The sequence below is a fragment of the Eucyclogobius newberryi genome, unplaced genomic scaffold (assembly GCF_026437365.1).
Source record: "Eucyclogobius newberryi isolate DKJ021-1_F unplaced genomic scaffold, fEucNew1.0.hap1 SCAF_3, whole genome shotgun sequence".
Lineage (NCBI taxonomy): Eukaryota > Metazoa > Chordata > Actinopteri > Gobiiformes > Gobiidae > Eucyclogobius > Eucyclogobius newberryi.
In genome coordinates this window covers 22,805,470-22,828,063 of record NW_027315945.1, presented here as the reverse complement: position 1 = coordinate 22,828,063, position 22,594 = coordinate 22,805,470, and the positions used below count along the sequence as shown (strand labels likewise).

General features: G+C 41.1%; 1 protein-coding gene across 3 annotated transcripts in view; it reads right to left on the bottom strand.

Annotated features, from left to right (window-relative positions):
- LOC140373520 (CUB and sushi domain-containing protein 3-like) overlaps window positions 1-22,594 on the bottom strand; it is a 211,921-nt gene that overhangs the window by 72,038 nt on the left and 117,289 nt on the right. For 2 of the 3 annotated variants that reach the window (XM_072460052.1, XM_072460054.1), the window contains exons 35-43: window positions 19,693-19,817; window positions 19,484-19,580; window positions 18,127-18,231; window positions 14,876-14,994; window positions 12,676-12,745; window positions 8,357-8,473; window positions 7,555-7,764; window positions 7,204-7,392; window positions 5,623-5,800 (exon numbers count right to left, since the gene is read on the bottom strand). In XM_072460052.1, the coding sequence (XP_072316153.1) occupies window positions 5,623-5,800; window positions 7,204-7,392; window positions 7,555-7,764; window positions 8,357-8,473; window positions 12,676-12,745; window positions 14,876-14,994; window positions 18,127-18,231; window positions 19,484-19,580; window positions 19,693-19,817 (1,210 nt within the window). The remainder of the gene's footprint in view (window positions 1-5,622; window positions 5,801-7,203; window positions 7,393-7,554; window positions 7,765-8,356; window positions 8,474-12,675; window positions 12,746-14,875; window positions 14,995-18,126; window positions 18,232-19,483; window positions 19,581-19,692; window positions 19,818-22,594) is intronic. The other variant, XM_072460053.1, reaches the window with a different exon arrangement.

Below are 22,594 nucleotides of genomic sequence, written 5' to 3'. Positions count from 1 at the left end.
ATGTTAATACTAGATGTGTCAAAAATGTGTGTTGTGGACTGAATCTTGATTTTTAACTGCAACCACAATATTTTCCAGAAAAATTGTATTTAGACCTTCAGCTCTACCTCTAAGCAAGACATAATTTGAAAACTTCTATGTCATGTGGCTTTCCTGACCTTCCTGCAATCTTTATCTGCTGAGGAAATCCACAACAACTACACAAACAAATATAACTAACAGATGTATTGAATGCTATGAATAATCTCTTCAGTTGCTTAACAGTGGAATGTGCAAATGGCCATAAAATATACAATATAAGATAAGATAAGATATTCCTTTATTGTCCCACATGGGGAAATTTCATTGGTGCAACGCAGGTAGATACAAAGGTAGATACAGAAGAACAGATCACTTATAGGAAGTCTGAAAAACACTTTCAGTAGAAGATCTCCTATAAATAAATAAAAACTCCCATAGACAAATAAATAAATAAATAAATAAATACCATTGCATGTGATCCCGACAGTAATTGCACATGAATATGTGTCACGACAGCACATAGATTGCACATGAATTTCACAGTAATTGCACATGAATTCCAACAGCAATTGCACATATGACAGAATTGCACATCAGTATTAGGTTAGGTCAGTATTGCGAGTGTTCAGTACTAACAGTTTTTGTTATAAAGTCTGACAGCAGCAGGAAGGAAAGACCTACGGAACGGACTTCTTGATGACTCTGTCCAGCCTCTTCCTCTCCCTCTCTGTGATGCTGCTGCTCCAGCAGGCCACACCATACAGGAGGGCTGATGCCACCACAGAGTCGTAGAAGGTCTTCAGGAGTGGCCCTGTCACTCCAAAAGACCTGAGTCTCCTCAGGAGGTAGAGCCGACTCTGGCTCTTCCTGTACAGTGCGTGTGTCATCTGAACCACAAACTGGACTGGAGTCCAGTTTGTGGTTCAGATGAACACCCAGGTACTTGCATGAGTCCACTCTCTCAATGTCCCGTCCCTGGATGTTCACTGGTGAGTGGGCAGTGGGGTGGCGTCTGCGGAAATCCACCACCATCTCCTTGGTCTTCCCCGCGTTGATGAGGAGGTGGTTCCGCTGACACCAGTCCACAAAGTCCTGCGCCAGTCCTCTGTACTCCGCGTCATCGTCGTCCGTGATGAGTCCGATGATGGCAGAGTCGTCAGAGAACTTCTGCAGGACACAGCTGTCCGTGTCGTGTCTGAAGTCTGTAGTGTAGAGGGTGAAGAGAAAGGGCGCGAGGACAGTGCCCTGGGGCGCCCCCACACTGCAGGTCCGAGTGTCAGACACACAGTTCCGGGCTCTCACAAACTGGGGTCGGTCTGTGAGGTAGTCCAGGATCCACTCTGCCAGGTCATACTCCACACCAGCCGTCTCCAGCTTGTCCCTCAGGAGCAGCGGCTGATGGTGTTGAAGGCGCTGGAAAGATCGAAGAACAGAATCCTCACAGAGCTGCCAGGCTTTTCCAGGTGAGAGAGAGAGCGGTGCAGCAGGGAGATGACGGCGTCCTCCACTCCGATGCCAGACCGATATGCAAACTGCAGCGGGTCCATGGCTGAGCTCACGGTGGAGCGGAGGTGGTCCAGGACTAGCCGCTCCAGTGTCTTCATCAGGTGGGACGTGAGAGCCACTAGCCTGAAGCTGTTGAGGTCTTTGGGGCGCGGTGTCTTAGGCACAGGTACCAGACAGGAGGTCTTCCAGACCTGTGGGACCACCCTCAGCTTCAGGCTCATGTTGAAGACATGCTCCACAACTCCACACAGTTCATCTGCGCAGGACTTAAGGAGCCTGGGGCTGATGCCATCAGGTCCTGCTGCCTTCCTCACTTTAATCCTCTTCAGCTCACCCCTCACCTGTGCTGCTGTGACAGTCAGTGGTTGGCAGGGGGACCGTGTGCTGGGGGGATGGGTGAGTCCAGGCGAAGTGGGGAGCTGATGGTCCGGGGCAGATAAGCGAAGAGGAACAGATGCAGGGCATTGTCCAGCTGTGGAAGAGGGAGCATGCAGCTGTGCAGGGGGAGGGGCGGGTGACCGATCAAACCTACAGAAGTGAGCATTTAAATCATTCACCCACTGTAGATCCCCCTCTGTCTGGGCAGGGGGGATTTTGAAGCCCGAGATGGTTTTCAGGCTCCTCCACACTCCCTGAATGTTCTTTTGCTGCAGCTGCTCCTCCATCCTCCTCTTGTAGCCGGCCTCAGCCTGCCTGATCTTCCTCCTCAGCTCCTTCTGCACAGTCCTCAGCTCCTCCTTGTTCCCTGACCTGAAGGCTCTCTTCTTCTCCTTCAGCAGAGCCTTCAGTTCACGGTTAATCCATGGCTTGTTGTTTGGAAAACACAGCACCGTCCGGGAGGGAACAATGTTCTCAAAACAGAAGTTGATGTAGTCCGTGATGCACTCTGTGATGGTGTTGATGTCCTCCTCATGTGGGTCATAAAGCTCAGTCCAGACAGTGGTGCTGAAGCAGTCCCTCAGAGCCTCCTCGCTCTCAGCAGACCACATCCTCACCTCACGGGACACCACAGGCTGCCTGCGCACGATGGGTTCATACACAGACCTCAGATGTACAAGGTTGTGGTCCGAGCTGCCCAGGGGAGGGAGGGGGGAAGAAGAATAAGCCTCCTTGGTGTTGGCAAAAAACAAGTCCAATGTTCTATTCTCTCTGGTGGGGCAGGTAACATACTGGGTGTATGTTGGTAGAACAGAAGAGGGAGAAGCGTGGTTAAAGTCACCAGAGATGAGGAAGAGAGCTTGTGGATGCTGTGTTTGCAGCCTACAAGTGCAGGAGAGCAGTGCTTCACAAGCATCTTCAGCATTAGCAGACGGGGCCACATAGACTGCGATCAAAATCACATGTGATAACTCCCGGGGCAGATAATATGGCCTCATGCCAATAGCCAATAGTTCAATATCCCTGTTACATAGCTGTTCCTTCACTGTGCAGTGTTCGGGTTTGGACCAGCTCGTGTTCACATACACCGCCAGACCTCCACCTCTTTTCTTCCCGGATTCTCTCGTTCTATCCGCCCGCAGCAGATGAAAATTGTCCAAACCTACAATAGAGTCTGGCATTTCTGCTGTTAACCAGGTCTCTGTGAAAATCAAGACACTGCTGTCCCTATAAATCCTCTGGGACCGCATGAGGCTCGCTATTTCCGTCATTTTATTTTGAAGGGACCTCACGTTACCCATGACTACGGCGGGAACCGACTTCCTGTTTGTCCCTCTCTTCTCTCGGAGTTTACGTCCAGCCCGTCTGCTTCGTTGCGTTTTCCTTAGGATGTCCGCCGGGATAACGTGACGATCTCCGGGTAAGACGACTGTTCTCCTCAGTTTCATGAGTTCCTCCTTTGTGTAAACGCGGTACGGCGCCGGGCTGGGGGCGGGGCCGGAGGGCGGGGCCGGAGCCGGGGGACTCAGAGCCAAGACACATCGCAACGACACGACGAAAACACTCAATCCAGCCGAATAAAGTCAAAACAAGTTAATTTAAAGCGATTCCAGTGCGTGTCCCGATCGTTCGTGAAGTTCCTCTTTCATATAAACGTGTATATAAACGTGTACCGACGACACGCCGTACTTTAGCGCGGCCGGAGGGCGCGGGGGGGCTGGTGGGCTCGCTCGGAGCTAGCTCACGTCACAACAACACAACGAACGCAACGAAAAACGCTCAAATCCAGCCGAAAAAAGTCAAAAACAGTTGAATTAAAAAACTATTCCAGCGCGTGTCCCTATCGTACAGTAAAATAGAAAAAATATACTAACTATATTTACAAAATATAGGAGATAAAGCACAATAAGTGTGAGAAAGAAGAGAGAGCGTTTACACCGGGCTGCCAGCTTTACCAGCGCCTTATGACGTATCAATAAGTATATGGCCTATGTATTCTAGTTTTCTGTGAAGTCTGAATATCTTGTAACAAAACACATGTAAAATAGGCATCAGTCTGCATGCACCGGGTATCTCCAAGTCCAAAGAGCCAACGCAAGAAAAGCCAGGAAGAGATATCAGGAGGATTAGACTCTAACTGTGATGAAAACAGATAAGACTTCATGCCAGGAGTGTGTGGATGCCACCCTGAGGCGCTAAACGTCTGCCTTAGAGTTATATTGGATGCCACTCTTCTTCTTCTGTTAGAGTTAAAGTTAAACTATCTTTGGGATATAGTTGTAAGTTGTGGGAAAAGTAGAATATTAAATTTGTAATAGAATTGCACAAAAATGGCACATTAGAAGTTGAGGTTTTGCTGAAGGGGAACATTGTTGATGTACAGATACAAGCAGCTGAAATGAGGTGTTTGAAGAGCTCAGAGTGCACCTGCTGCCGCACCACACCTGAACAGAGGCGTCTGAGGTAACTCACATCTAATTAGGTATAACCTCCAGGAGGTCTCCCAGAGAAGCACTGCAGTGTGACGGCAAGAGGACCACAACAGGGACATCACTGAAACTACCTATGGCTATGTCAACATATATGCCAAGTCAATGGCCCAACATAAAGCAGGAGCTATGGAAATATGGGGGAGATTTATATTGGGAGAAAACACAAAAAATACTAATGTAAAGGGATATAGTGGTGCTTTTAGGTGGTCCTGATTGCCTTTAGTAATAACTAAGTGTGATGAAGTTATCCCAAAACTTCAAGGTTCAAGGATATTACATTAAAAAAAAACTGTTTTACAAGCAACCTTATATTTCTTTCATAATGTTTTTCTTCAACGGTAATGATGTATTTGGATGTTTAGCCCATTGTATACATTGAAAAGAAATGAAAAGTGTCTTACAGACTTTTCTTTACTGTAAGACACTTTCATTTCCGTATGATCTAACAAAATAGGAGCTAGCAGTCAGGAGGGAAATGTTGCCATTAGAGGACAGTTAGTTGATGAACTATTTTGTTGTGCTGGTGGCTGACTCTTCTCAGACTACAGTAGACCAACATGCTTCAAGGCTTTTCCTTCTCCAGCACCCAAGAGGACAACAGACTGAGGCTCAATCTTGTACAAAGAGCTCAAAGAGGCAAAGGATGCCAAGGCACACCAAAAGAGAGATAGCTTCTAACATAAAGCTTGACATGGCTGACTTTACCACTGCATAATTATATTAACGGGCCAATGTACCTGTGGTGTTTAAACGGAAACACTACACTTGCCAAGGCTGGGCAATATGGCAATAACAATGTTATTGTGATCTGATCCCTGTGATGATCTGCTATTTTTGTGAAATTGTCATCACAACGTTTTGGATTATTGCAGCTTTCTGTGCAAATGCTGCACATGCTGCTGCCAATCTCCACTGTTAGACAGTCATGAAAAACAGTTCATGGGCCTGCTCTGGACAATGCTCTGTCACCTCTTCTCGTAAGCTTGGAGTTTGGGCAGTTCAGGAGACATTGGTCAGAGGACCTTAATAATCTAGCTGGGGTGTGTAAGGACAGCATTTCACCATGAATAGATTTAAAAACTTGACTTAACCTTGACCTCAATTAAACAGGATTTTTTAGACTAAAGAACAAAGCAACACGTTCAAAGGGAATGGTATCTGCACCATCATTTGAGAAACACAGTTAATGGAGTGGATGTGAATGAAAAATAATTGAAAAACTTACCACACCATGATGTAGTCATAGATGGGCTCGGTATTGATAACAGAGAAGTTGATGTAGATGCCATAACCAGGAGACACTCGGACTGTCCACATGCAGTCCTGGAAGTGGGGGTACTCTGCGGGGTGCCCCGGAGAGTAAATTGTCCCATTCATGGAGGTTATATTTCCACCACAGAGAGCTGCACGAGAGAAGGCAGAACTCTAGATATAAAATATTGAAAAGTCTGAGCCTGATTTACCTCCTGCCATAAAGTTGCTGTTATGACTGTTACTACCACAAACTGTGATGAAACAAACCATAACTGCATGTTATTGGGTTTTCATAGAGATAGTAAGGGAGAGAATACACCTGCCGGGGATCACCGCAGGGAAAACGGTCAATAAGATGACATTGAAGGGTACTGAAAATAAAACGTCAACGTAATTCACTTTTAAAAATGTGTTCTAGTTGACTGTGAACCCAGTGCCAAACCTAAAAATGCACATAAAATGAAATAAAGACTTTCTGTGCCACCACCAGACAGTCTCAAACAAAATGTTCCAGTCTACTTGCAGGTGAAGTAATGATTCATTGAACCTAACAAACAACCGGACATACCACTTACATTTATTCAGACAGACATAATCAGCCCTGTAATACAAACTAACAACTCCTCCATAGATCATCATAACAAGTACTTTGCAATCTTATAAAGTAAAGTAGCTCAACATGAGTCATATGCCTCGGTGTTAAGAAATAGCGATATGTTTATGATCAAACTGTTGAGAGGAGGGTTTTCTTTCATTTTAAAGGAATAATAGAGTCTAATTTTCTCGTGGCGTGGACAGCCGAGTAGTTCTCCCACATGTCAATCATTCCCTGCGCGCTACTGCACACCTGCAGCCTCGTTCCCAGGATAGCAGCACATTTCCCTGGCTGCACATGCGTGGTTGATATGCCAGTGTGTGTTTAGAGAGTTCCTTCAATGTACAGTACAAAATGACGACAGAGAAAAACTGTGTTCGTGCTGGCTCAAAAGAGACGGAAATCTGCTGAGACAAGAGATGCGATCTGTTGTGCTAATAAACAAACGTAGCACCGGGGCTGTTGGACACGAGGTTTGTAAAGAGCAGGAAGGTGGGGGGGTGAGTGTGCATGCACATTTTTAAAAAAGGGACTAACAGTCGCTTGAGTTCTCAGCATTCACTGTCATTCAAATAATTTTGACTACCTCACCTAATAGTGATCACTATGTATTTTGACACCTTGCTGTCACAACCACCATTAAATTATTGTATTTTTATTGTATTATCTGATTACACAAGCTGGCCTCTCTAAACGCTTCACTGTTGCTATTTCTTGCTTTTATAGGAGAATAAACTTCTATTTTATTTTATCTAAGTCATCTAGCAATCACAATATGATCATTGAGTCTTCTTTATATCCCTTTGTTTGAGCCTTTATGCCTACTGCTATTGACACTTTAGACTTTGAGAACAAAATGCTAGAAATATGCAACTTTTGATCACTTTTGATCACTACCTTGAACACCTGTCTGTTATGCCTGATTGGGGTTTTGTATTACAGCCAATTGTAACTGACCTTCACAGCGAGGTATGGGGTGGTTCCAGTTGCGGCTGATTCCATGCAGACATGTGAGGGAAGGTTCTCCAATCAGAGTGTATCCAGACAGGCACTCAAAGGAAATGGTCATTCCCACGGTGAACTCTTGACCAATAACCAGGCCGTTACGAAAGGGACGAGGGTCTGGGCATCTCTGCAGCTCGTATGCTGAAATGAAAGAATACAACTTTGAAAGTCCCTATAATTGTTACATACAATGCATGTTCTGTTTCATATCACAACTGTTAATCTGGTACTCATGTAACGTTTCTAAAACTTAAAAAGTTACAGTCAAAACAGGTTATATTCATAAGGTATGACTTCGCTTACCCTGGTAAAGGATGTGGAAGCCAGGCTTATTCTGTGAATAGTCGCTGTGGAAGAACAGAGTGGTTTCGTGGGTGGTGCTAAACAGAGAGTTGGGTACCACGGAGCCACTGAAACGATCAATCACTGTCCCCGTCTCCAGGCTCCCACTGTGCACCTCCAGGTAATCATGGACGGGCTCTGTGGAGAAGTTTAGGAACTGCAGATGGATCCCTACGACACGTCAAAGGAAGAGAGCAAAGGAATATATCAAGTCTATATGCACTACAAGAGAAAATGTGTAAGAAAAATAGAACAATGCTACTGTTAAAGGGGCTGTACCCAATTTTTACTTGCAATACAGTAAAAATAGTTTTGGCCCAAAACAGGTATGTTGTAAAAGCAGCTATAAGGGTCAAAATGAGACTGGTGTGTGCTGTGGGAAGTAACCAGATGACAAAACACTGTCCTGGCCCCTGAAAGTGAAATGTGCTTACAAATTCATTGTGTTGAATATTTAGAATGCAAACATGAACAAAACATTAACAAAGTGAGGAATGATTTTGTAACTGTTGCAACCAGTTTCAAATTAAGTGGCTCTGTTTTGAGAAATTGTTGTGTCGTTACTGTGATTTTGCACAATTTAAGAAGAAGACACTTGAAAACACTCACTAAAAGAACAACATTACTTTTGTGAAATCGAAGGCATAAGTCCATGCACCAAGTTGAGATTTGCTCCAATTATGTGTATTTTTCAAGACCCTTGTCCAAGACCTCTGCCAACTGTATACTTTATTTAGAACAATTACGGGTAAGGAAGACATACCAAAACCAATAGGGAGCTGAACTCTCCAGCTGCAGTCCTGGATGCTCTGATAATTCCCAGGAAAGCCAGGGCTGAGGATAACGCCACTGAAATCTGTCATGGAGCCCCCGCATTGAGCTGTAGAAGACCAGCCAATAAGAAATAACATGTCACTTCTAACATACATCAGAGACAATGGGGAAAAGAATCACATATGGAGAGTGCACTTGTGCTGGTACATTTTCAGCTTTTAGTATAAACAGTAATTGTTGGGGTATGAGCATTTGAGGACCCCTATGGCTCACAGCATGGATTTGTGTTTGTATACAGTAATATGTGTGGACTAAAGAGGGATGTTTGTGGGCGATAAAGTGGTTTAAGAGGGTTTTTACACGGCAGATGATTGTGTTGGCATTATCATGAATGTTTCACACCTACTGTGTGAACTGCACTTGATAAGCATTTTTGCCGTGTGACTAACCTTATCTTCAAGCAACACTTTATAAAGACGGCAGTGCAAGCTATTATTTTGTTGAAATCACGGCCCCTTTATAAATCAGAATTATAATCACCATTTGACCAAAGCAATATTAGAAAACTGAAGTTCTTTACTTGCTATTATGCAAGTTGTAAAACAGAATCACTGTTTTCTGATGGGGGGCTAGTCCCGAGCCACTGTGACTGCAAGTGGTCCGACATGAATAACACATTTTTTGGAAGTAGGGGAAACAAGAAACCTTAGCCAAGGGAGAAGATTCTAACGCAACTCAGAAAGGCCCCATCAGGGAATCAATCTTCAAACCCTCTTGCTGAGGGGTGAGAGCAGAGCCACCATGACTGGTATGACACATTTACTGTATCTCATGTTCTCTGTGTGTGACTAGTTTTGCCAGGAGACAGGTAGAGTAAAAACAGAAAGATGCATCAACTGATTCTGTCGAGGTTAATTTCAAGCCCTGGATGTTGATGTTGGCCATTGATTTGGAAGATTGATTTAGGTGTTGTGCTACACGGGGCTTTAAATTAACATTGATGCATTACATTAGACATTTCTTTCTCACTGTTAGGATTGATTACGTAGTACCGGTACTACCTTGAAAAACGCCTGACGGCCTCCTTCTATCGTTGTGCATTTTCTCCCTCCTTAATAAAATCTGACACTATCCTCTGTATTTTCTTTTCTCTCACACCAACCAACTTCATTCTGTAAGTTCATAAATCTCCTTTGTCATCTAACCTTGGCATCGTTTATTGTCAAACACTATTCATTATCCATCCTCTGGACATAGGTAAGTAATCTCAATATTGATTTTCCATTTTCAGTTCAGCTACCCTAAGTCTCTTATATTTTCCGTAGTGATCCTGTCTCAAGTAGGTTATTCTCTACACCCTTGCATAACATTCTTGATTATATTTTAGTGCTATCCTAAACGAAAGCTGCAGTCACCATAAGGATCACTTTGAAACTAGCAGTGTTGTTTTCAGGTTTATTCTTTATTGACTTTTATTTAACCGGGAAAGTCCTACTAGGATGTAGAATCTCTTTTTCAGTGGAGTCCAGGATCCAGAGGGGCGGAGCCTATTTTACATAGCAATAGGGGAAACCGCAGCCATTCGGGTGCCCTAAGCAGAAATGCTTTGAAAAGAACCCGGAGAGAACCCACGTTAACACAGGAAGGACATGCAGACACAGAGACCATGTGATGTTGGTCGCACATCTCCAACATATGTCACTCCTAGGGTTAGTTTGATTGATAAACAAATAAAGACAAAGTCGGCCTACTATATATGCTCCCCATTTAATTGTAAAAGATGCTGCACAAATAGTCTATTCACCCATACTGCATTGTCAAGCTGGTGGTGCCCCTCAGAGCACTTGCGAGTTTCTGAAAGCCTTTTTTCCCAATTATGTTTTGACATGACTGTAAAATAATGACGAATATCTGATCAAATGTTCAGCATACTGATACACGTTAAAAAATCAGGCAAAATATCAATAAGAGCCTTGTAAACAAACCAAACCCAGTGCTGTTCTCTTCTCACATCCAACGATTGTAATCCTACTTTACGATATAATTGACAGCTGTGAGTTCTGTATCCTTCTCTTGTATTAAACCGTAATGCTGAGTGATAAACTAAGTTCAGAGGACTGTTGCAGTAGAACGCATACAATATATATAATATCACCATAGTTAAGAGAGAAATGGATGAACTGATAGAGGAATACACTTTTTTATTTCTAAAGAAGAATGACAATCTGGCTTTAAGATTATTTGTCAGCTCTTGTGCATGTTTGATGAAAGATTGTGTAACATTGATCCAGATGCCCAAGTATTTGTAGAAGGGCACTCAATTATATCACCATCAAGAGTAAGAATGCATTTTTTTTTTGCCTTTTGGAGAACAGCTGACATTTTGTTTTATTTGAATTCATTAACTATTTTACATTAACACCATTTAGAGTTTATAGATAGTGGCATAACCTCTTGAATTGTGCATGACATTTAAAAAGCGGAGTGGACAAAATACTTATGGGGATGTTACGGTGTTTGTAGAGGAGCGTGCAAATACTTTGAAGTAACATTATCTATTAAGGCTACATAGAGAGTGAGGCGTTGGCGTGAGTGCATATACTGCAAATGAGCAAAGTGGAAGTCCAGGAAACGCACTTGTCAACACTAAAGCTGGGATTTATGCCGGCAGTGAACTGTGAAACCAATGGAGACTTCACATTTACATGATGAAAGTGTGTAAGCATTTATTGCAGCGAAAAGCATGTCTAGGCTGTGATTTTTTTGTGTGCGTGTAATTTGGGGCAACGGCAAGGCGAGGTATTATAAAGACAAAGTGGACGGCTGCTTTGCTAATCTCTAATGCATCACAATGGCAATCAAAATCGCATAATGTCTGGGTTAAAGCTGGGGGCTCATCAGGTGCTATGAGGAATCAGACAATAGCCCGAAATGGTGGAAAGTCGTATTGATTGAAGGGGAAAGCAGAAAATGTATAATCCGGGCTTCAAAGCTTTCTGATTCCACCATCCCCCTGCTTCTTTACTTACAACAGAAAATCAGCTTTCTTAATGCAATAACAGATGCCATGTGAGAGCACTGATTGATGTGCTTGGTTGTGCGAGTCTGACTTTGTTATTGCACAAAAATCCACCTTAAAAAATAAATGAATCAAAACCAAGGCTATAAGACAGGGGTGTCAAACTCATTTGGGCCGCAGGCCAAATTTCGACGCTCAGGCTGGGTTGCGGGCCGAAAATAACGTAAAACATAAAACTATTAAAAATATAAGAAATAAATAGCTTTATATAGCCTACGCTGTTTTGAAGAAATTACTGGATCGATAAAAAAAAAAAATTACAAAACGTTTGTTAAACTGAAATGTATTTAGAAAAACAAGTGTAATTTCACCAATACTGTGGTTCAGTTTATGTCATTACAACTTCAGAGTTGATCTACAGTTCTACACAGAGATAAACATTTGTCTTTATGACAAAATAAACTTCTCAAGATCTAAAAAAAAATACTAACTAACATGTCCACGTCTGTGTAGTTATCTGTACACATGAACTGACACACCACTAAACTTCTGCTCAAAAGTGCTTAAAGTGCACTTCTCCCTCGGCAGCTCACACAGCAGTGCAGCAGAGCCCCATGGGGGAGGGGCGGCCACCGGCGGCATTGTGGGACACGTAGTTTTAGCGATAAAAACGGTTATGGATGTAACTAGGGTTCTATGAATCGATTTAAACATTATTATTTTATTTTTTTTAATATAAATTTGAAATGTTCGGCGGCCCAGATTAAAACGTCTGGCGGGCCAGAGTTTGACACCTATGCTATAAGACATGAAATAGGTTAAATATAATGTATAAACTACACTTGAATAACGGTGCACCATGTAACTTATCTGGTGTGGTGTCCATCATCTGCTCGTCTTCATAGATGTTACTGCTTTGCCTGGAGTGTTCCACACTATGGCATTTCTACTCATCTAACACTTACTTTTTCGATTGGTCAGAAAATACCTTGAAAAATACTGGGTCGCCTCTTCACAGATCTGACTTGCCACCAAGCTTAGTGGCATTAGCTACTTGTCTCCATGTTAATAGATGAGTCTAATGCAATACTGAGGCATATTCTGGGCAACACATGGAAATCTCAGAGAAGACAGCAGGTGAAGGATCCTCAACCAGAACGGTTACATAATGCAAAGCTTTTAAACTAAATTATTTACTGATTAGGATTACAGAAGATAGCTTGAGTGACCAGTGATCTAAAATGAAACAGTATAAACTGTGGATAATATGAAATAAGGCCATTCCTTACCTAAACAGAGAGGTACAGGGTAGTTCCATCTTCTCACTGGGCCTGGCATGCAAGTGATGTACGCATTTCCCTGGTCATAAAAACAAAGACATTCAAAGTCTGGCTCTGAACAATATCAAAGCAGTGACATGGGGAGATCACAACAGGTGCGAGAGGCAGCTTTAATGTTAGCCTTGTGAATCTTTGAACATATTTGGGTTTCATACGGGGAATTTCACACAATCCTCTTCTTAACTTTTTTGTTTAAATATTTGATGGGATTTAGAGCAAGACAGGGGCCTCTCGCCGGAAGCCAGAGAGCACCTGTGATCCGACTAGTGAGGGTTATCCAGCAGCCTCGGAGAACAAAATAAGACAAATACACCAAGGTTACCATTGTTGGATGACTACTAAAAAGTTAGATGTGAAATATTCAAAGCATACATAAAGGAAAGTATGAGTGACGTGGGACTAATTTAAATGGCTTTAGGAGTGACATATGAGTGTAAAGTTTACATTACAAGTACTTTAGACTACAAGTACTACTATTATAACCACAACTGCGACTAAACCTATTTACTTTGACAAATACAACTACAGCCACACCTACGACTACTACTTCTGATAATACTGTGGTAATACAGACATTTCAATTAATTTTGTTTTGATACACTCTTGTACTTTTGCAGTGATTGATGTTGTTGCTTTTGCCTGAATCCAATAATTTGATGCGAAGCAAATTACTTCATTCACAATAATAATACAACCTAATGACATATAATGGCTTATTTTGTCATTTGATGACAGCAGCACATCTCATGAATGGTGCATAAAGGTGCAAAAGTACTGTTATTGCAATGCTTATAAATGAAGTTGATTTGGATTCCCGTTTGGAATGAATGTTCTGACTTGAGGAACTACTATTAAAACTGGTCTTAAAAGGAGTCTATGATTACTACATGTCAATGCTATATTTAAGAACTGTCTAATAATAATAACGATGATAATGATAAAAATAATTAACCACTTTCCTGTAGTATTGTATTACTATTATTTTCCACAGATAATAAAAGGTTTGTAGAACTCAAGTACGCAGTACATTCACCTAAATTCAAAGGGCTTATCCAGTGAGTGTCTACAACGGCCTCTAGTCTATTTCGGCTGTTCTCACTCTAAGCCGCGAGATGTGTAGAAGTTTGCTAGTCAGCCCTGAGAGTGTAAAATGAAGTGAATGCTGAAGGGGGAAAAAAATGTGTATGGATTAGCGAGGCGACTGTTAACACAATCCACCGCCTATGGCCTTGGACGATGCTCCCAAAGCCACAGCTACACTATGTACTCAGAGAAGATAGAAAAACGTTTAAGCCTCTTTGTAACACAAATGTACAGACACACACACACACACACACACTTAGACTTGTAAATCAAGATGCTGAATTCTCCGCAGATTAGAGTGTGGGTGCATGGGGGGTGCTGAGGACACGGTTTCTAAAGAGCCTAAATCATAATAAAATCTCGATAGATGTGATGATGATGATGATGATGATGATGATGGGGAGCAAATTACAAACCCAATTCTTTAGAAATCTCATAAAAAACATATTAAGTTCACAAATCATAGGTTTCAGCTCCCTGTTATCTGAAACATTGCATTCAAAAGAGATTAAATTATTAATTACAGTCCTAATTTCTTATTACTGCAACCCATGGATAGATCATAAATAATACGTTGTGGTTATGATACAATATAATGACATAAAATGGCTCATTTAGTAATCTAATGACAGCAACACAGTAGTAGTACTAGTAGTATACTGTAGTAGTACTGTGTAAGGTGCACTAAACCTGAGTGACCAACTTTCTCCTTAGAAATGCTATTGCTTTGTTTAGAATGTCCCACAGTATGGCATTAAACTTCTCTATCACAATGGATAAAAGTATTTTTTAACAGAATAGTTTTGAGCCACAAAACAGCTGTCATGATATACTGGATAGATACTTTTAATGCCAAATTGTAGAAAATTCTAGGTGAACGCACCCTCAAACAGTAGTCAAAGAGGAAGTGTACAACTTTACTTTTGGGAGTATCTATCCTTTCCACATCTGAGTTAAAAATAATTCATTTGTAACTAATAGCAAAATAGCAATTCCAATAATGCATGTAGCTATAATAGAGAAGACCTTTAAGTTGTAACAGTATGACATTAAAGTGTGGTGTTACCTGTATGGTATAGCCTTGACTGCACTGGAAGGACACCATGTCACCCACAGTGTAGCGATCCCCAATCCTCTGCCCGTTACTGGGAGGCAGCGGCTCTGGGCACGAATCTAAACCTATTGCTTAGGAAAGAGTCACAACACACAAGTGCAGACAGCCATTAATCTCCTGTTCCAGCCACACTCAAGTGTTCATTTTCTTCTTGTAAAATGTATAAGTCTTGTAATCTGAATTTAATGAAAATAATTGTACAGGTAATTACGGTTTTGATTCATTTGTTCTGGTAATTCCATAATTAGATGGCATATTCACAGTCCTTTGAATTTGTCTGTCTCCATCATAAAATTAAGAAAGTGGGCCAAGTCACAAAGCCCTTTTCTACTCGTAGTTTTAATCTCAAAATCTTTCCATCAGTGATCTGAAGCAATCAGTGTGAAATTACAAAGCCATTCCTCAAGTGTTACTTGACAGAAGCGGTGAGCTCTGTTTGAACAAAGTGTTTACAGCAGAAAAAGCACAGGCTCATGCTGAGTAGCTAAAGGGTATTGTGATCTACGGCTCAGTATATAATGGACTTCAGGGTATATTATTACTAGTTATGATATAATTATTATTTACATTCTGGCATATTAAACAGCCAGTTGAAAAACACATGTAATGGAATATGTACAAGGAAAAGGGTTCATACAGTATTATATAACGCCACATTTATGGCAGATAGTTATTAGAATATGATAAGGTATCTAAATAATGCATAATCTCCAAGCAATAATTATTGTACTAAAATGTGTTCTACATCTTAAAACTTTTCCGGCTTGATATTATTTGGCATTGTTGATGCGCTAAAAAATACAATAAATTTGTTTTTGCAAAATTATTTTAATATAACTTCATTCCAAAGCTTTGCCAGCATAATCCATAATTCATAACAACAAAAATCCATTTCACTGCGACACCTGGATGGCTGTTCAATGCTCTGAAAATTATTAATTGTGTTTCAGTATTCACCATATGAAAAAGATTTTTGTGTGGGATGAAATAGTGACAATGTGGAAGCAGGCACAATAGGTGGGTGGATAAAATTATAAAAACAGTCATATGTTTTATTTCATATGTTGTTGTTGAGCAAAATAAGTTACAGCCTATGGTAATAATATTATTTCATTTATCTAACCTTTCTTGATACTGAAGGATACTTCAGGATTAAAATACAAACAAATACAGCCAGTGATTTTTGTATAATTTGATATATCAAATTTATAACATTTAAAAGTTAAGCTATGATTAACTGGAAATAAGATTGGAAAGAAACCACAGACATAGTAATTTGATTCCAGTCCGTACTTTGCTCAGGGTTAGTGTGGTTGCTCACTAACAGATGGCTCAGATTCCCTTTGAGATACAAAGGGGAAGCAGTCTAACTGTCAGGATACACATTTTGGCAAGAACACTTTTCATCCCGCTGTGAAAAGGTGAACACCCACAGCTTCCTACAGGCCAGCCACTTTAGAAATGTGCCCGTCCTTATCAAAGTGAGCTGATATTTTCTACAGCGCACCACAGCTATTACATCATTCAGGTCAATTAAATCTTAGCCGCGCCTGCAAATCGTGTATGGGTAAGTTTGTTGCCTCTGGAGCGCGCTGATGTAAAACGTAGCAGCGGAGACTGCTTAGGGGCCACTCATTTGATGGGAAAGTAGTAAGAGATCGAGCAGTTTACCCAGAAGGGACCGGACACTGCTAAAAAATTCCACAAAATTACATCTGCAAACCCCATGTCTAAGTTCAAATACATCATCAAGAACAGAAATGATCGGGAAGAGAAATTGAGCAGAAATATGTTTCTCAGTGATGTTTCCAGCAAGTTATTTGCATATGTACTCTATACTGTGTGTATTATTACAATTCAAATGAGGACACTGGAAGAACTGCAATCATAACTAACTCAATTGTGTTAAGCATTTATGTTATGTACGGGTGCAATTATTATTAATTAATCTGAAAATAGTAATTGCGTTAAGGGAGATGCACCGCACGCCTAGAGCTAGAGTCTATGGGTTGTCAATGAAATACATTTAGCAATAATCTGTATTGGTGGAGGAGACATCTCAGACTGTTCTCAAAGGACTGCAGTCACTTAAATAAAACAGATGGAAGCGGTGTAACTGTCCCTGGAGCCTCCTCTTAACATTGTCCTCAAATGCGTCAGTAGAGAACATTCAATAGATATATGGAGTCAACACAGACCATTGGCAGGAATGAAGAACAAACTGCCAGATTTCAAGTAAAGTTAATGCGTGTATTGTACATAAAAACGTCAATAGCAAATTTGCATGGTGACAGACACAAAGGTATGCACTTTACACAGCCGAACTGCGAGTGCACAGCGAGAAAGCACCGGAGTGATTCTCAGCAGTCAGCAGAGATGGTGGGGGGGAGGATTCAGACTGAAGAAAGGGCCCAGGCAGACGCACTGATAGAGCTATTGGAAGAGAGAAGACAGAGGTGTTTGGGAAATGGGGATCCGACTGCGACGGTTACGGCTGTGAAGGCTTGTTCAGAGCTGACAGCAGACGGAGACATGACAGCACGGCCCGTGTCTCTGGTTTGCATTCAAGATGTGTTATATATACAGCACTGGGGGTTTTGTAGGGACAAGGGCACTTGGGACATTTGTCTAAGGACACGGGGTGCTGGGACATTGCCAAGTCCTTATGAACATTGTTTAATCTGTTTTTCACTGTCGCCCCCTCGAGGCAACTGCAGTTGTGATTTTGGGCGTTACAAAAATAAACTTAATTGAATTGAATACTGCATAAAGGCAGAGCTATGTACTCATGATTCTAGACTATCTTTTGTACCTGATGCAAGTTCAATGATGTTTTACTACTAAAACGCTCACCGTGTGTTTACTTAATCTATTTGCATGAATATAAATTTCAATATAAATGATCAATGTGTGTCTGAAAAGGATTGTGTTTAAAAAAAAAAGGTCACATTTCTATTTTAATCGGAATTAGACCATAATGCCTTGTTTAACTATGACTTTAGTTCATACCAGACTAAAAAAACTTTTGTCAATACTTTTCCACCTTACTTAATGGTATGTGCGCATGTGTCTGGCTGTGGCACCGTGAGCAGCTGTCCCTCTGGTTTAGTGTGGAGGAAAAACAGCAGCTGCGAGCCAACAGGAAACGCACGCGCCGAGGCAGAGTGACAGGAGACGAGCTGACAGGCTGTCTCCCCTCATACCTGTGTACTCCAGGTGGAAGCCCGCGGCAGACACGCTGATGTCCGATTGGAAGGTCAGGTACAGGTAGTTGGAGGTGCTGTTCAGCAGTTGTGGGATGGTTGTACCTTTAATAAATAATACATACAGGAAATTAGTTCAGAAAGGGCATAGTCAAATCTTGAAGAAGACTCATTTGAATAATGAATAATGTCAAAGAGACGTTTGGGTTTCTGAGACCATTGGGAATATCAAGGTTTTGAATATTTATGTTTAAGAAAAGAACAAGCTGACTTTGAATTTAAAAGTTTTCAGAATTAAAACTTTGAAGCCAATAATTCAACAATGATACCAGTTCAAGTACACAATGGAGGAGTGATTCACTACATAGGCTTCATGTGCACCTTTATAGTCACCAATTACATTCTTATTGGTGCACTATGAAACTGCTCTGATGGAGGGTGCACCACATTCTTGTCTCTGGAAAGTTCCACAGAATGGAATTAAATTCATCAATCTCTATGGAGCCAAGTTACAGGTTGTATCTGTGGAAAGGAGACTCCGCTCACTGAAATAATGCATGTTTTTCATGGCATTTTTGAGCAATAATACCACTTTGTAACTGAATAAATGTAAGATAACCTTTAATGCCGTACTGAGGAACGTTCCAGGCAAAGCAAAACATCTCCATGGAGACAAGCAAATGGCTGACCTTGCACTAGAAAAGTTTCATAGTGTCCCTTTAAATCTAATGTGATTATTATATCTATTCTAACATTGCAAATTAGAGTAGGTGGTTGTTTATTATCTAACTGGCCACTCTTCAGATTGTGTCTCCCAAAGTTTAACAGTTGCTGAGATAAGCACCAGCAAATACATAAACTATTTGATATGTCACAACCTCAGTGCATGTTGTGATGCTTACCTTGCACACATCTTCCAAATTGAGATATTCAGCACTTGGTTAATGTGACACCTCACCTCATAAAACTGATTGTTCCAAATGGAAGTCATTATGCTAAACTGCCTCCTCTTTTACAGGGACTAGCCACCTTAGTAAGTTATGGGATGGCCTGTTTGCACTGGTAAGTCTGCAGCAATAGTGCCTATTTGATTAGCAGGACCCCCGGGGGCACCCTGACACTTGTAAAGTTGCATACAGAAACAGGGCTTAGATTATGAAGATTTATACTGCAGATGGGAGGCAGCGGCCTGGTTCCAATACTTGACTTCCCGTAACTGATTTTAGATGTTGTTCTCAAAGGACGTGCCAATTGTCATCAGCTCCATCACCACATCTGTCTGCAGCTGGGGCCATGTGATGTTTGATTGAAACTCAAGTGGGGGCTGTCAAGCAAGCTTCCCTTGTCTCAGTTTTACCTGAGTAGCTGCCGAGCCTTCGAGCATTGCCATCGACCCCATCAAAAAAATCCAAGGAGTCCCAGTTGTGCTCAGTAGCAAAGGTCACAACTTGAATCTTTAAGTATAAAATACAGAGAATGCGTTGGTAAACAGAGACACTTTAGGATTATAAGAACTAATATAATATTAAGTCATCAAGAGGCAACTGAAGTACACTTGTCACTTACTTGAATACCGGCTCCTTCCGGGACCGTGATTTTCCAAGCACAGTTGAGATAGTTTGCGTAGGGCTCAGGATATCCTGGAGAGAGGATGGTGCCTCTGCGACCGGACAAAACCCCACCGCATGGGACTACATAAAGATAAAAGCATGACAGGATTTTTTTTTTTTAAATCTCAGTTGAGGCACATGATATAAAATTATATACCGGTAGGAAATATTAATGTGATACATATCAATTCAATCCAGCACTAATGTTTGGGTGCTTCTAAGAAAATAAATGCATACATCTTCCACTTCACATCCTTTAATTCACATCAATAGGAGACCATCATCTTGGCAACAGATAAAAAAGTGATGCACCATTTAGTTATAATTTAACAGGGCCTTTGAGTGCCCTGAGCTATCAGTTAATGTAATTGGAAGAGTAAGATTAGATATCATGACACTCATAAAAGCGTGAACGCCTCTCACCTACAGTATCTCAATCTGCAGCGAGCTCATATGCCACTGTGGACGATACTACAAGAAACTAGACATTTTATGAGGTACACTTTTTGAACATATCAGCAGGAAGTTCAAAACAATTTATAATTATGATTTAATATCTTGGGTATCATAAACACAAATTACCTCACTAGCACTAAAAGTGTATTAAATAAATATGAAAAGGTTGTGGTGGGTGTAGATGAAAGAACGATTCAGCAGGGTAATACTGACTGAACTAGAGCGCCAATAGGAAAAAATAGATATCAGAGCTTGAGATATTAAGGTTCTCGTTGGGAGTGATGTGGATGGAAAGGTTTAGAAATGAGTAGATCAGAAGGACTGTATATCTCACACATGCCGGACATTTTGTTGAGGAAGAAGTTGAAATGTATGCTGTCAATTTGCTAGGAAGCTCTACATGTCCTTTATTAAATACAGCCATATTGTTTGTATTGTTTCTTGTCACAAAATAAATGCTGTATGTATAACTGGCCCTCAAGAAGCCACCCCCACACAGAGCCTGACCTAGGAGCAGCTCTGGTGGGTCGTAGAAGATGGTAGACATGGCCTCAGTGCACTCCCACACACACAGGCCCGCTTTAATTGGGCAACGGAAGAGTATATCGAAACACAAATCCTCTGTTTCAAAACAAGCTCAGTGCGACACTATTTACTTGTCGTCACCTCTGAAAATGTTGTGCCAAACGTGTGGGTTTTCTTAGTGTGAAACTGTGAATCTATATCACCACACCACAAAGGCCTCATCACGAATAGGTATATTCCACTGAGCAAAAGTCTGTCGTCCGTGAAGTCCCTTCAAGCAAATTGAATAACAACTAAAGGGACTTGGAAGACTTGTGTATCGTTTCAAACCAAGGCCAGACCAGTACTAAATCTTTTGTTGTATAATGTATATTGCTTGCTATGTTTATGTTCTTATTTATATTGTACCAAAAAGTACCGGTAATCAGCAAGGAGTAATGGTAACGCAGTGGTAGCATAGATTAAATAGTTTGCAGTGGTAGTATCTCAAAGGTGTCAGAAGATTTGCCCCTTAAATTAAAGATGCACTATGTAACTTATGAATTGTTTGCCACCTTCTTGTTTTAAATGGGCCACATAGCATGAAACCTTGTTGAATGCCATTCTATGCAACATTCTAGGCAAAGCAATGAAAGCTCGAAGGAGGCAACTCATCACCAAAGAAAGTACTGCAACTTTAACAGAACTGTAATTTCCCTCATTACTAAACACACACAGGTCCTAGAAAACTATATCTACTTTCTTGTTCTAGGTGCAAAATGATGTCCAACAGTCTGCCCCAGGACAGCTGGACTCAAGCAAAGACCTTTCAGGACCTTAAGCATGTTAACTTTTAGTAGCAGGTGAGAAAGGATCCACGCTGTGTGCAGCAGTCGGCTAAAACTGTTTAGCTGTGTATATGATAGAAAAGGTTTTGTCTCTTTTCAAAAGGTAAATTGTTTGATGATTATTTATGTTTTATTAGTTTGTATTGTGGTTTTATTGCCTCTTTTCCTGTTCTGTAAAGCATTTTGAATTACTTTGAGCACAAATTGTTCTCTGCAAATAAACTTGCCTTGCAGCACTTTGATGTGAATGAACAGAATAGAACTTTAACCACTGCCGCGTCATACGCCTAAACCTATTTAGAGGATTGTTTCAGAACATTTAAAATTACTTCACCAATTACACAAGAAATAATGTTACTTCGTGTTGCGAAAGATAAACAAAGCACACTCCAATTCGTATCTAGTCAAGAAGTAAATTATACAAGCGTAGTTATTCCAAACATTATGCAACCATTCATCCTACACTAATTAAATCAAAATGTTCAGTTCAAAAGATTCAATCAATTTGTCTTTGCCCATATATAAAACAATGTACAGGTACCGGTATTTCAAATGTTAGCACAACGTAATAGCAACATTCCCTGTAAACAAGATGGGTAATTGAGCATTGTGTTTTTGTGGAAACTGCCATAAAACTATATATATCCATTATTCTGGAGCACTGCATACAGCCTCTGGGAGAGAGCGATGCTGCAGCCAGATTGAATTTCCAGATAAGAATCACTGTGTTTAAAATGGGAGCGCGCGTGCCACTTCTATTCCCTCAGCACTTGGCAGTAAACCCGTGTGAACTCTGAATTTGTTGTTTGGCATCGGTCCTGGCTTTCCATAGATCTTTTCTCACAGCTCATGTACTTCTTTATCTTCTAGAGTTAGACAGGTGGGAGTCTGTGTGAGACTAAGTTCATGCCCTTTGAAAAACAGTGTTGGCACCATGTGAAATTTAGTCAAGCATAAAAATATAAAGTATATATTTATGAATCACAACGCACCTGTGTCACTATTGTTCTTGATTTCTTTCCCTATACCAGGAACATCCTACTAGAGTTG